The following is a 16018-nucleotide window of genomic DNA, read 5'->3' as shown; positions in this document are numbered from 1 at the left end:
CTGAATTACTCTATAATAAAAGTAACTAGTTGCGTTACTGTTAAAAAAAGAAAGTTGCTATATGTCAAAGAATTTGGATTTTTCTGAGCAGTTTTCACTTGGCCTTAATGTGTTAAATGGTTGAACTGCCCATTCAAGGCCCTGATATGCTTCCAACTGAGGCCCCAGTCCAAACTAACCCGGGTAAATCTACAAACGCATAAATATTTATCCGTTTAGCCCTTCCGTCCACACTAAAACGGAGAATTCCGACACTGAAAACGATGCTTTTCGAAAACCAGACCGAGCTCATCAAAAAAATGGCAGGTGAAATGCAAATGATGATCTCTCTGTACAATGCACTAATTTATCTCCAGAAACAACTCGACATAATGGCTCAAACATATTCGTTGCTCCAACGCCGGAGGCGAGCGCTGTACTTGATGCTCTTAAGTGGTAAAAAACCCGAAAGACGACAGTTCAAACCGTACTTGGAGCGGCGTTTCCGGACAAGGCCGGGTCGAAAATGATTAACCAGCTGATCAACTGTAAATATCAGCTGATCGCGCGCCTGTAATCTAAACAGAAGGCGTGGCGGAGTTACGTAACCATGACAACTGTTTATCAAAATAATTTCAGTGAGGAACGTGGATGCAAAACATTCTGAAAACGATAGTGTGGACGGAGATCATTTTCATTGCGGACGTGCGTTTTTACATTTACCCGGGTTAGTGTGGATGGGGCCTGAATTTCAATTTGCTTGGTTGCAAAGGCTGTGGAACATCTGCCGAATACTACAGAAAATGCCAACTTTTCATCGGATTGCTCCGGCATCGCCATTTCTGCTGCTTCATCGAATCTGTTTGGTGTGTGCGTTTGCGTGTGTGTGGCGCGCGTGTCCTGGCTTGTGTGTAAAAACACTGGTTCCGATTGGCTACCATGAAACATGACTCTGCCTTACCCAATCGTAATCGCTTATCTCGTTGTTAACCCACCCGATCTCCTCACTAGCAGTTTGTGTTTGGAGCGAGGGGTGCGTTCGGATTACGCACTTTATTCAATCAATTAATAGTAACGCACTGCATTTATCGTAAAGTAACGGTAACGGCGTTGTAAAGACGGAAATAGTAATTAGTTAGATTACCCCGTTACTGAAAAAATAACGGCGTTACCTAACACCGTTCTTTTAAACGTTATTACAAACACTGCTGCCCAGCCAGGCGGCTGGTCATTGCATTTAAAAGCATTACCTACAGGAAAAGTAGAAGTTAGCCTCGTCATTATAGCGTGTAGAGGGGCACACATCTTTGAGTCGGGCATTAAAACAATCTTTTTACACAGACCTTCTGCAGAACATGTTATAACAAAACAAGGTCCTCAGCACCAGTTTCCCCACCCACCCTCTTAGCGTCTGCTCACCACAGCCTTTCAACACTTTGTGAAAAGGGGACTGTCAAAATACTGTATGATTTGCAGTTGATGTGCGATTTGTTTGAAAAGGTGTGTTTTTACTAGATGCTGGCTATTTACACACACACACACACACACACACACACACACACACACACACACACACACACACACACACACACACACACACACACACACTCATTCACTATGTTTGCTTTGACATGCATATTCTCTATATAGCCTTCGAAAAGGACTCAGCGAGTCACCACCGTATATTTTTGTGTATTCACTTCCCACTCATCGCCGCTGGTGCTACTTATTATAAAAAAAACAATATCCTTCCACAGCTCACTGGTTTCCTCTTTTTTCTGTATTCAAAATACTAATCGTTCTCCAGCCTTTTGAACGGATTCCGCACAAAAGGATTTTTTGCTGAGGTACCTGTACTCCTCAATGGCAAAAAGATGACATACTTTACATACTGACATACTGGAACTGAGATGCAGGCCCGTTAGCTGGCTTAGTCATATGCCTACCAAGCAGTAGATGACTCTTAAAAGACGTACATATAAACAAGTGTATGCCCTAATCACGTAAATGTCATGCCTGATCATATTGGGTAGAGTTGTTGCTGCACTGTCTCCACAGAGACAACGCAGCGATATCATCATGAGCAGTTCTAACTGGAGAGAAAGTGAAATCCGTGAGCTGCTGATCATGTGAGAGAAGGTGATGCACTCATATTAAACAAAGACGTTGAAAGATGGTGCGATCTACGAGAGAGACGCAGAGGAACTGTCCTTACGAGGCTTTTGTCAGAATAAAAAACCCTAACCCGTTCCTAACCCAAAAGTGGTCAGCAAAATAAAGAATTTTTTGGCGTTTTTGCACTTGTAAATAGTTAATCCCGTTTGTAGCCTACACTCAGACGTCAACTCATTCTTGCATGCGGGTGTCTTCATTCATTAAAAAATAAAAACATTCGGGAATATGCAAATTATTCTAAAGAGGTCTAGACTCTGTGCGTAGCCCCGCCTTCTCCAGTGAACCAAGAATGCCCGCGACATGACGAACGGGGGATTTTACCCCCTCGGTTTTACACAGGAAACTTGAGATAAGATGGTGAAATTGCCGGGCGTGCTAAGCCTCGACCGAACCGGCTTGGCAATGTAGAAAGGCCTTTCGCTGGAGAGAGGGCAGTAGTGCAAACCTAAAAAAGCAGCCAACCACTCTTAAAACACTTCACACAGCACAACACACACACACACACACCACGGTGGGTGCTGACTGACTGACTGACTGCACACACACACACACACACACACACACACACACACACACACACACACCACAGCGGGTGCTCATTGACTGCGCGCACACACAAACCTCCGTTCCTAGCCTACTCCCCGTTAGAAGAGCTGTAGGCGAAGTAGTCTAATCAGAGAATCTACTTGCGTTAAACAGCAAAGTCTCAGAGCTTGGCGTCTTAAATCTTTTGTGGACTTTTGTCAACAGCTCCTGCCTTTCTCTACATGCAGTGTCATACAAAAATACGTAATGTCGGGTCGCCATGGTTGTGGTATATAGGCCTATAGAGGGGGGTTCCGTTTAATTTAATATTGCATAGTTTCCAATAACTCCCGCTCAGCCCCTCGCAGCTTACACGTGACCGTGACGAGAGTGTCTCTAACCTTCCAGGAGTAGTAGCAGGATTTGATACAATTAAATTCAAAGGTTGTGAAAGAACAAAAAAGTTCACTGTATCCGGCCCATTACATTTAAGCTAACAGATATAGATATTAGATATTAAAAAAATAACAATAAATCAATCATATTACTTCAGAATAATCTGGCAGGCCAGACAGGCCAGTTCTGGCGGGCCAGTTATGGCCCGGGCCACCAGTGGCCTGCTTTAGAATAAGAGGAACAAGAAAGAAAATAGGTGGGAAAAACAAAGTCAAAAGCTGTGTTTCCACCAAATATCCTGGAACTTTTAGTCCCATTTTTAGTTTGATTGTAATCTACAATGACATTGTCCCAGAATTGGCAAATGTCGTGTGACAAATAAGAGTACATTAATTCCCATTAAAGGTAACATATTATACCTCCAGGTGTGAATGTGATTAGCCACTACAATCCGTTTTGAAAATCTGCCTCTTCTGACATCACATGTGGCCGTGTCCACTTAGATGTATGGTCCTAGATATATACATGTAGGTGGATACGCCAGCTTGTGATGTCAGAAGAGGCAGATTTTCAAAACGGACTGAAGGAAGGTTTGTTGATACAGATATTTTTTATTCAAACTAGGGTAAGATAAAACCAGAACCTGTGTCAAATATCTACATACATATTATCTTACATTTGACAAATGCCTCAGATGTGGATTATTTAGTGGAACGTGGCAAAAACAATACTCTCTCTTTCTCTCTCAGTTCCCGATGAGAATGCACAGGGCCGCGAGCCAAACCAACGACCCAATGAGCCGCCTGGTTGTCGGTCGATGCTCAACTCCATTACTGTCTCCAAGAAGCGCAACTGGCTGCAGCAAAGCTCGCTGGGGAGGGTCCATGGGTTCGAGGAGCCCCTTGGAGATCTGGGGGCTGATGAGGAGGGAGGACAGGCCTCACGTGACCAGCCTCTCATTCGTCCCAGTTCTTCCCCTGAACCCCTGATGCCCCCAGGGGTTTCATCGTCACGCCCAGTGCGTTTTCACCTGCCGCAGGTACTGGTGATAATTGGCTTTTTAATACAGATGTGGAGAGTATTATACTGGCGAATCATCTTCGGGGATGCTTTCATGGTCTTCTACAGTCAACAACCATAGTAGCTCATTCTTATTATATATTTTGATTAGTTCCAAGCAGGTGTCAAGCCCAAACTTTTTTTTCCATGTCCACTTGTTAAATGTTTCCTTAATCAAATTACTAAATGTTCCGTCCTCTGCAAAACCTTCATACTCACTCCGATGCTTTTGACCTAGTGTTTATTAAGTTATTGGTGATCCTCCCTCTCTCGTTGAAAATAAGTGAATTAAGTGAAGCTCTTTCAGTGAAGCATTTGAACGAAAAAAAAGCAATTTCTCTTACAGTCTGTTAGACCAGGGGTCTCCAACCTTTCTGGAGCTGAGGGCTACCCGATGGATGCGAAATTATATCAAGGGCTACTCCATTCAAAATCATTTTCCTAATTAAAATAAGTGTAAACACCTCTTTAAAATAAGCCTATATTTTTGTTCTGCTCTCTATTAACACCAATCAAAGGAAATAGACTAATATTAATTAGGAATAATTATGATCCCATTTATCTCAAAATATAAGAATGGTTACTGAAAGTCATTGCCAATTTATCTGAACATAAATTATAGGAAAGGCACAATAATACAATTATATTGTTCAATGTGCCCAACACTTAAAGCTCTTCAAAAAGCTCCACTTCCATAGCAGTCACACAACACAAAAAAATAAGTTTAAGTTTAAACTCTTAGAATTGCATTTTGAAAGATTCCACCTTAATACTTTCTCAAAACACACATCTAATATTTAAATATAATGTACAAACATATTACACACATAACATTTCATAACATACAAATGCATATGTAACCATTATGAATACAAGTTCTTCATGGTGTGAAGCCTGCCATTGCATCGAATCCACCAGAGCACTGTACTCAGGTGTATAACTTGACACAGCAACTCTAATCGAATGTTCGAGGTGCACATCGCTTAAGCAGGTTTTCTGTTAGTTAAAAAACAGACTCACAGAGATACGTTGAACAAAACCAAAAGAAAGCAAAATCTCTCTTTGAACTCTTGGCCATGCCGAAATGTGAGCTTGGTGTACTTTTTTCATCCCTGTCAGCGGTCGCAGGGGCAGTGGCATTTCCATTCACAACCGTCTGCACAGATGGAAAGTGCAGGAATTGTCACTTTTGGAACATCCATGCATGCGACTCACAGGGTCCCGGCGGGCAACGTGTTGGCGAGGAATGTCTTAGACTATATGTTCTAGCAGAAATATATATCACTACATTAATGTCTTTGTTTCCCTGCCTAAGGTTTGCGTGGGCCAGGCCCGGGTCACGCCACAGATCCGGTGCATTGACCCAGCTGAAGAAAACGATGCAGATGACGAGGGTGAGATCTGGTACAACCCCATCCCTGAGGACGAAGAACCAGCTCAGGTGACCAACAACAACCCCCCCTCTAGGAGACCACTGGCCTCACCTCCGCAGGAGAGCCAAGCCCCAAAGAGGAGGCCCAGCAGGTGCTGGGATGGAGGCTCCTGTAGGACGCCAGACACCTCCACCAACACGGCCCGGCCAGAGAAGCTTAGGGAAGGCGGGGGCCTGGCCTGCATTGTTGGCGGAGGTGAAGGAGGAGATGGGAGCCAGGGGAATGCCACACATTCCACAGATGCACCACATCTGCACAGGCAGATGCTTTCTTGCAAATCTCAGGAGGAGGCGGGGGCTTCCAGCAGCAGAGCAACAGGTGAGGAAGGGAATGGGAATGCGCGCGCACACACACACACACACACACACACACACACACACACACACACACACACACACACACACACACACACACACACACACACACACACACACACACACACACAGTCTATTTAGCTCTTAGTTATCTCTGGCTGCTGCTAGGCTTTCAGTTATGTTTCTGCTACTTTTTAAAGAAAATAAGAAAATGGAGAGATTGGGAACCAAAACCAAACAAAGATCAAATAGGAACAAAACAAGATCCTATTAGATCTGACAATGACCCTCTCACTGTTTAATCATAGCATTTACCATCAGTGTCACTCAACAGTGGAACAGCAGTCACACATCAGCAGGGAGAAATCTTCCATCACTCATGTTATAGACTCTTTAATACCTTCCACAAAAGATGAAAACTAGCACAAAAAATGTGAATGTTCTTTCAGTCCTATATATATATATAATACATTTATCCAAGTGTGTGTGTGTGTGTGTGTGTGTGTGTGTGTGTTTGGCACTTCTACATCTGCAAGTTTTCTTCTTCCAATGGGTGGTCTCAGACCAGTGTTATGTCGACACTCCCTATGGACTATTTTTCCTTGTTTGTTCTCCTGACTTGCTACCTGTTGTCGTGTCTGTTGTGGCAACATGGTAGTTTTAACCGTTTGAGCTGTGCATATAATTATAGCTCTAAACGACTCTTGACTGTGGCACGCAACAGCCCCCCCCCCCCAACAGAGTACATCTGAAGACCAAAGCTATGCCTTTGTTAACTTAACTTTAATTGTCTTCTGCTCAGAAGACAATAAACCCCACTTCTGTCATTGACAATTAAGGGTTTAATGTGGCCTCGTTTAAAATAGATAAAGATATGCATTGCATATACAGTTGTTTGTTATAAAAAGCTACAAAATTGAAACCATGAATTGAATGAACTCTCACACACTGATCCTTCCTTGTTGGGACCTTAAGTACTTGAAGCAACCCAGAGGAGATTGATTGACACCTGAAAAACAGTCATGGTTGGCTCACTGTTCCAATCATCCACGCCCCCCCCCCCCCCCTGCCCCCCAAGAAGTTCACTCTGTGATTAGGATTCAATCACTCCCAGAGGAGTCTCCTTGTACCCAAATTCTAGTCAGAGACACACTCTGTACTACGGGGGGGAGCGCTCATTTCTAAATACAGTTTAATAGGTTGGTTTTTCGCAGGCCTCTTTGAAATGTGCTGCTGTCATCAGTCTGCTGAAATTAGGGCCTTTCTTGTTCAGTAGGCAGGTATGAGCTGACATAATAGCAGAGCAGATTGGCTTGTTCAGCACATTCTAATCCGGTGAAGGAGTTTTGTTCATCGACAAACAGGCAATCTTTGTTTTAGAATGAAAAGGTTTGGTGCAATGTTGTTCTAGTATTCAAAAGAGACGAGATGCCCTGCCATTTAACCAACCTAGTTTAAGGAAACTTGCAATGCCCCAACAAACACCCACAAAAAACTATAGAATGTTGGCCAATTCCAACAAAAAAGGTAAGCTGACACTAGCCAAAAATAACCATCGACATTGGTGTTGGACCTGTGCAAGCACCTAAAAAATTGAGTTTAATTTCTCAAATGAGTAAATGGACTATCCCATTGAGCTGGTGTTCTTGCTGTGCTCTTTGCTGTTGTATAAACCAGCAGCAAACAACCAGCCCCAGACTCCCTACACCCACCAGCACCACCCAACCTACGTCCACCGTGTCTCGCTCCGGAACTGCCAGCTTGTTGACTTTGTCGCCCATTCCTGTGGCTTTGGTGACGCCATCCCACACTTGGGCTCAGCAGCCAAGAACAACACTTTGGACTGTGTGTTCCCTCTCACATGGAGGGAACACACACCGGCAATACAAGTGACCGACACAAATTGACGATGTTCTACAGCCTGTATTTGGGATATGTGGGTGCTTATGGAATGTTAAAGGAGCAGGGAGATAGGTGAATTAAACATTGCCTTGATATTGTATCTAAATCAACATTAAGGCACAATCCCATTTCCTCCCCTTGCCCCTTCAATACAGAGGGGTAAAACGTTCCCCTAAGAAATGAGACACCCCTCCATTACGTCGCGTCATCATCGCTTGAAGCTCGCGGACTGCTACGTCAACAGAGGCCAAGATAAGGCGTGTTTCCAAAAAAAAAAAAAAAGGATTCATGTCAGCTGCCAAATTTGCTGGCCGGCTTTTCCTCAAAGCCCTCCCTTTAAAGTGTGGTCCTTTGGAAGCTTCATTTCAAGGGCTACGTAGTCCTACGTCTTGGCCCTAGCCTCAACCCAAATAAGAATTTGGACAGCCCTACCCCTACAAAAACAAGGGGGAAGGGGAAGGGGTAAGGGGTGGAAATGGGATTGGGCCTTAGTAGCGATGTTCACTCCTGTACACGTGTGTGTGTATATTTCTTTGTCTTTGTGCCAATGTAGTTGGCTTTATATAAGAATGACATGGTGCTTCTCCTCTAGTTGGGAGGAAGAGGGATGGGACAGGGGAGCCTGAGACGGCTGAAATAAGGGGATTCTCTCTCTTTCTCTCATTCATTCACTCACTCACTCACTCACACATACATACATACATACATACATACATACATACATACATACATACATACATACATACATACATACATACATACATACATACATACATACATACATACATTTAGGTAGCCGTCTTGTGAAATGTGTAAAAGAAGAGGAAGGTTGAACAGATGAAAGAGCAGGTACATATTTGCAGTGAGGACAATAAATGGATTCCTTGTATACGGTTAACAATGATTCTAAATTAAAATATTCACATTCAGTAACACTTGGTGATGTTTTTTCACCTTGTTTTAATGTCTAAAAATGTCTGAGCTGTCAACGGGCTCATGGTGTTGAAGCAGATCCAGAGTTCTAGTCTTGCGATGTATCTTGTGTTATCAACATGGGAGGGCACAGAGATCACTTAGTGAAGATTAAAAAATGGACGGCAGCCTCCTTGATTGACTGGGAACAAGAGAGTGCTGCATTAATGAAGTGGTTCAGATGCAGATGACTTGGTATGACTATGGCCCTCCTCTGTTCGGATGGCTGCTTCTTTTCTGGGCCGCCGGATACTCCCCAGACGGGTCATGCAGCCTATTGCCCCGTCGTAGTGTTCCCTCAATGCCCTGTATAGAAGCTGGAGTCGTGATTGATGTAGTTTATATGATGTCCATATTGCACACACTGTCTTTCTACTCATGTCGTGCTGAGGGAATCTGGCGGATGGCTCATAATGTGATAAGCTATTTCTGGGAGTTGTTTAGGTCAGTGCAGTTCAGTGAGGAGGCCGGGTCGCCTAAAGTGGCCTAGAATTAGCCTAAACAACTAGGATTACATGGAGAGAGAGCTTGGGTTGTGTTGCTTATCTTATCTATCTAGAAGAGGAAGATTGCAATGGTCAGGTTTAGTTTGAGAGGAAGACGCATTACTTCCAGGAGATAATGGTCATAGTAATACATTTTGTTTATTAGTGAGGGTGGCTACATGGTCTCTGTTACTTTACAGCAGTTAAGAACTTTAAAGATGCATCTTATTACAGAGCCTTTACCACTCTCATGGTTGGTCTTAATCATCATCAGCAGTTTAACAAGACAGTACTTGCCTGCAGAGTGGCCTTGAATTAGTTGACAATTTGTTGCTACAGTTACCAGTTAGCTGGAATTGCTGCTGCTGCTCCTGCTGCTGCAGCAGGGTGGCCAACACTGCATGAGCACAGCCTTGGCAGGGGGCCATGTTGTGCTAGGAGGAGGAGAGCCTGCATGCCTGGTTCTAGTAGCAGGGATTCTGTTTCCAATGTACATGTCACACTGGGTGTCCTGGGCGTCACTTACAAAGGAATGGCCCCTTGTGCTGCTGAATGTGATGGAGGCGGAGAGGGAAAGAAAGTCCAACAGTGTCGGTTGGGGCCCTCATCACAGAGAGCGGAAACCATGGGACAACTATGCCAATCATTCCGCTATGTACAAAACTATGTTTGCAAGCGTACTCGCTGGCTTTTTTCTCTAACGTTAAACACACACACACACACACACACACACACACACACACACACACACACACACACACACACACACACACACACACACACACACACACACACATTTAACACAAGGGTTTTACAGGGACAGCAGATTTGTTTACCTCCAACGTCATTCAGGACGTCTGTCTGTCTTTCTGTCCGTCTGTACCTAGGTATTGTATATTCTAAACCCACACTGGATTTCATTCACTCACTTTCACTTTCTGACACAAGCAAAGCCCAGTATCGCCCCCCAAAAGCACATTGTGCAAACACAAACTCACATGACATATACACCCTGAACTGAGAATGTGCACATGCATTGCATCCCAATGGGGTTAAGGCATGCACTTGCTTACACGTGCTAACATGCCCCGACGCATAATAACGGATGCTCATACACTCACACTAATAAACACGTACGTGCAGACACACACCCATCCAGACCCTGCCTCTCCGCACCTGTCTGTTCGGCGCATTAAGGAGACTTCAACAGCACTACATTCCTGGACGACAGATACAGGGTGACTTGGGATGGGGGTCTTTGTGGTGTTTGTGTGTGTGTGTGTGTGTGTGTGTGTGTGTGCTGCTAACTTTGAGCTCTGTGTGCCTGGCTAACTTTTGTTGTTTGCAAGTGTATATACCCAATCCTCTCTTTGAGCACGATGTACGCCGAAAGTCATGGATGCCGTTAAAGAAACCCACAGTTCCGTCCTTGTTTAATCCTCCACGACAGGCTCCTTCCTTTTTACCAAGGAACCCAATGGACCCCAAAAATACCTTTTTATAATGTGTGCAAAAGTGGCAGGCTAGTCAAGAACTAAATCTTCTTAGCAGAGTTCCGAAGTTGTCCAAAAAGGGGACTGGGCCACTCTGTTTTGACGATTAAAATTTTACTACGTTGTCCCCTTGTTATTTGACAAGTTCCAATGTAACTGTAACTGTGAAGTTCTGCTGAGGAAGCCTAAAATTCCCTCCACCAGCCATACAATCCCTCACTCTTTCTCCTCTCATTTTCTTCTTTTCTTCCTACCCACCCTCCATGCTCTCTTTCTCCAAAATGTTAATCTTAATCTAAATGCGCATCTATGCCATCTATCAGAGTACTTTTTGAAATTTCACAACAGTATTGAAGCACACAATAATGCATAACCCATCTCTTGTTCATGATACTAAAACAGTTTGCGTTGTAATTTTGAATTGCCATTGAAGGCGTTACATATAGCAATGTATCATAAATTTTAATTCATAGATGTATATGAAAACAACCTATTTTAATATTTCATAACCTTTGATTGGTTTATAATAATATAATCAAACAGTAACGCCCCAGTAAAGACTGTGTTTAGGGTGTCTTCATGAGAGATTCAAATCAATAATTGTATTTAAACTGGCATCATACATTCGATTTTCGAAAATGAATTTCAGTGATAGTATGTAAGTAGTGACTTATTGACATCCTCATGTTGTATGTTTTCTTCTGCAGATGGCTCGGATGTTCCCCAGGCAGCTGGGTTCTCGCCTCCCTCCAGCCCCAACCCAGCCAAGAAGCCCAGTTCCCTGAACTGGTCCTTCCCTGACAAGATCAAGTCCCCACGCACGGTCAGGAAAATCTCCATGAAGATGAAGAAGCTTCCGGAGCTGAGTCGTAAGCTTAGCGTCAAGGGGTACCCTAGCAACACCAACAGCAGCATTGGCGGTGACAACAGAGGCAGCCAATCAGAGACCAGGGCCAACTCCTTTAGGCTGAAAAGCTCGGGTCCCGAGGCTATGGCGAACTCCTCAGGACATCTCAGGTTGTCTACGCCCGGAGGAGGAGGGCAGGCGAGCCACAACGTTATCTCACGCTACCACCTGGACAGCAGTGTCTCCACCCAGCACAACTACGGCAAGAAGAAGAACAGTGGCGTGTCCAAGTCGGCCAATAAAGGTGGCTATCTCAGTGACGGAGACACCCCTGAGCTGGTCGCCAAGTCCGGGAAGCGCGGCTGCACGGAGGGCAGCGGGCGGAAGTGTAAGGAGTTGGGTCCTGGGAGTGTGGGAGCCGAAAAAGCGATTGGGGGCATGGGGACTGCTGCCGGAGGGGTGGCCCCTCCAAAGCTGCACGGAACTGAGCTAGACATCGACGCCTTCCGCCCATACAGTTTCAGCCTGCAGCCAAAGTGCAGCCAGTACATCTCGGGGCTCATGAGCCTACACTTCTACGGCGCAGAGGACCTGAAGCTACCACGCGTGGACTCACGTGACGTCTACTGTGCCATACAGGTGGACTCTGTGAACAAGGCACGAACTGCCCTGCTCACCTGCCGCACCAGCTTCCTGGACATGGACCACACGTTTAACATCGAGCTGGAGAACGCCCAGCACCTCAAGCTGGTGGTGTTTAGCTGGGAACCAGCGCCCAAGCAGCGCAACCGCGTCTGCTGCCACGGCATGGTTGTGCTGCCAGCGCTTTTCCGCGTGACACGCAGCCACCAGCTGACCGTGAAGCTGGAGCCACGTGGGCTGATCTACGTTAAGCTTAACCTGATGGAGCACTGGCAGAACTCACTGGACGGGGGTGGGGACGGCAGCCGGGAGCGCCGGGTGTTTGGCGTGGAGGCGTGGCGCGTGGTGGAGCGGGAGAGCACGGGGCTCCTGGTGCCACTGCTCATACACAAGTGCATCACTGAGATCGAGAATAGAGGCTGCCAGGTGAGTCAGAACCCCTTAAATAACCCGAGCTGAAGCTTCCCTGAAGAAAACATTATCAATAGTAATTCTGAAGTATTGGAGTTATGGAAACAAAACTTTAACATTACCTTGAATGATGCTGCCATACGGTAGGTTTATATAATGACGTTGTGTCGCTAATGGGAAGGGCAGTAAGTGCATACACCCACAGTAAGCCTATTTAGTAAAAAACTCTGGCCCTGCAGCCATTGGTGATGCATGAAAGAGTGTCCTATATCCACAGTCATGGAACAAATCAGACAGAACAGAACACCACAACCCTGGTGCTTGCACTTCCTTCTATGCCTTTAGAGTGGCCTTTGTATCCAGCTGAGTGAGGAGAGCTGCAAGGAGGAGTCCAAAAGGGATTGTGTGGGAGGTAGAGGGAGAGAAAGGGAGAGGGAGGGAGAGAGATCTCTCTCATTCAAGCCTAGTGAGTTTGGTCCAGGGTGAGCGAAATCCAGCTTTTCACTTTTGCCACTAGCGTGCAGGAGGAATAAGAGAATCCTATTCCTCCTAATTAAGGCTAAGACTGGCAGTAAAACTGTAAAACCAGGCCATTGGTTATGGTAGCTCACTATAGGGAGACATACCAGGGGCAGAGGGTGCTGGGTTAAACAGTAAGTCCCATGAAACGCTCATCTGTCAAGCAGCACACACTTCTCCCCATCCCCATTCCACGGTTACTGCTAGGTAACCGCCAGTTGCCTGCAGTTCTTGTTGCTGTAGTGGTGTTTTCTGGGTTGTCACAGGTAATGTTTGACACTTAAAACATAGTTCTACCTGCTCAAGTGAATTTCTGACATGTGGTAAGTTGATAGCATGAATATAATGTTTTTTTTTCTATTTGGATCCAACACATGTATGCACTTATATCTAAGTGTCTTTGGTGTCCAGTATATGCTAGAATCATTTAATAATCTGCCATTATACAAAAATAAAACTGTAGTTCAGCTGTGAAATATCAGCGATGTACAAATGTCCGGTGTAAGGTGGTTGTGTGTGTGTCCCCTGATGAAGTGACTAGAGGGTAGGTTTTAGATGGTGTCCAGGTTAGTGACCATGAAGGTGAGGTCTGGGGGAGGGTATGGGGATTTGGACGCAGTATGCCAGAAATCTTGCTGCTGCTGCTATTGTTATGCTGTTTGTATTCGTCCCAAACAGGTATCCAAGTTGTCTCTCTCCCCCCTCCCTTTTACAAAGCCCTAGCACAGTTTTGGTGGTGCCATTGTAGCCAGTTGGTTAATAATTGGCAACTGCTATGTGTTGGGGACGGTTTATACTCAGAAAGGTCTGTAAGTGTGTGTGTGTGTGTGTTTGTGTATGTTTGTTACTTGTCTTATGCTCATAGTTTACATAAATGTGGTAAATAAGGAAAGTGTTGCTCCACTACTATGCTGATATCTGTAATTTTACAGAGCTGAGGACTGATGTCTCTTTCCTGTCTTTGTTTGGCTGGATGGATGTGTAACAAAACTATTAAGACAGTGGTCCGTGGCAAAACATATTAAGACTGTGAAGGAATGTGTGTGTGTGTATAACCGACCTGGTCTCAACCTGCCATTCACAGCCCACTGACTGAGTTGCCCCGGCAACTGCAGCAGTTGGCCTGCTATGCCAAATTCCAGGCTGACACATGTAGGAGAGATGTCTAGGTAGTCTGGCCTAGTTCCAACAAAACAAGGGGGGGGAAGCAAGAAGAGTTGGATTGAAGGAGCCTGTTATGACCTGTTCAACTTACTAACTTTAGTGTAAGGTTACATATAGGTAATTCTTGGCCTAAGATTTAGAGGTGCTGATCCTCATCCCAGCCGCTTTACACTCGGCTGTGAACCGATCCAGTGAGTGGCAAAGTTCACAGGCAGATGATGCCATCAGGACCACATCATCTGCAAAAAGCAGTGATGAGATCCCAAGTTCACCGAACTGCAACACCTCCCTACCATGAACGTGGACACAGCCCTTGCTTTTGGAGTACAGAGATTGGATGGCCCTGAGAAGTGACCCCCTCACCCCATACTCCCGCAGAATCTCCTACAGTATCTCCCGGCGGCACGGTCATACACTTTCTCCAAATCCACAACACGCATGTAGTACTGGATGGGCATAATCAGAGGCACCCTCCATGATCCTTGCGAAAAGCTGGTCTGTGGTTCCAAGTCCGGGGCGGAATCCGCATTGTTCATCTTAAATCTGAAGTTCGACAATCTGGCCTAGTTCCAACAAAACATGGCGCAAAAAGCAAGAAGAGTTGTCTTGAAGGAGCATGTTATGAGCTGTTCAACTTACTAACTTTTGTGTAAAGGTTACATATAGGTAATTATTTTGAAAAAGCTTGGTTTAGGACACAAGATTGTTATAGTATTGTCTCATAATAGTGAGCCAATTTGGAGCAAATTTTAGGAATGTCTGAAAACGGATGTGCCACGCATGTCACTGACTCATCACTCACTCATGTTCAACCGCTTAACCCGGTTTGCGGGGGCAGCAGCACTAGCAGGGGACCCTAGACTTCCCTTCCCCAGGCCACATTGACCAGCTCTGACGGGGGGATGCTGTGGCATTCCCAGGACAATGTTGAGATATAATCTCTCCACCTAATCCTTGGTCTTCCCCGAGACCTCCTCCCCGCTGGACGTGCCTGGAATAACTCCCGTGGGAGGTGTCCATGTGGCATCCTTACCAGATGCTTGAACCACCTCAAATGACTCCTTTTTAAGCAAAGGAGCAGTGCCTCTACTCCGAGTTCCACTTCTTTCGGTCATGACCCGTCCTTCATGACCATAGGTCAGGGTAGGAACGAAGATCGACCGGTAGATCGATCGCTTTGCATTCCGGCTCAGCCCTTTGTGTCACAACGGTGCGGTTAAGCGGTCACAATAGTGCTCCCGCTGCTGCGATTCTCCGGCCAATCTCTCACGCTCCATTGTCCCCTCAGTCGCAAACAAGACCCTGAGGTACTCAAAGCCCTTCACTCGGGGTAAGGATTCATTCCCTACCCGGAGTAGGCAATCCACCGGTTTCCTGCTAAGAGTCACGGCCTAAGATTTAGAGGTGCTGATCCTCATCCCAGCCGCTTCACACTCGGCTGCGAACCAATCCAGTGTGTCGAAGTTCATAGGCAGATGATGCCATCAGGACCACATCATCTGCAAAAAGCAGTGATGAGATCCCAAGCCCACCAAACTGCAACACCTCCCCGCCATGAACGTGGACACAGCTCTCGCTTTGGAAGTACAGAGATTGAATGGCCCTGAGAAGTGATCCCCATACCTATTACTAGAAGTAGTACTGGATGGGCATACTCCGAGGCCCCCTCCAGGATCCTTGCGAAAAGCTGGTCTGTGGTTCC

The 16018-nt window shown here is 45.6% G+C and overlaps 1 protein-coding gene across 1 annotated transcript in view; it reads left to right on the top strand.

Moving 5' to 3' along the window:
- Window positions 1-16018, top strand: part of syde2 (synapse defective 1, Rho GTPase, homolog 2 (C. elegans)) — a 78338-nt gene that overhangs the window by 17941 nt on the left and 44379 nt on the right. The window contains exons 2-4 of the mRNA XM_079739158.1: window positions 3825-4114; window positions 5450-5885; window positions 11441-12648. Of these exons, the coding sequence (XP_079595284.1) occupies window positions 3825-4114; window positions 5450-5885; window positions 11441-12648 (1934 nt within the window). The remainder of the gene's footprint in view (window positions 1-3824; window positions 4115-5449; window positions 5886-11440; window positions 12649-16018) is intronic.

Source organism: Pollachius pollachius (assembly GCF_949987615.1).
Source record: "Pollachius pollachius genome assembly, chromosome: 7".
In the NCBI taxonomy this organism is placed as follows: domain Eukaryota; kingdom Metazoa; phylum Chordata; class Actinopteri; order Gadiformes; family Gadidae; genus Pollachius; species Pollachius pollachius.
Note: the sequence above shows the minus strand (reverse complement) of the source record. Positions and strands in the feature narration are given on the sequence as shown.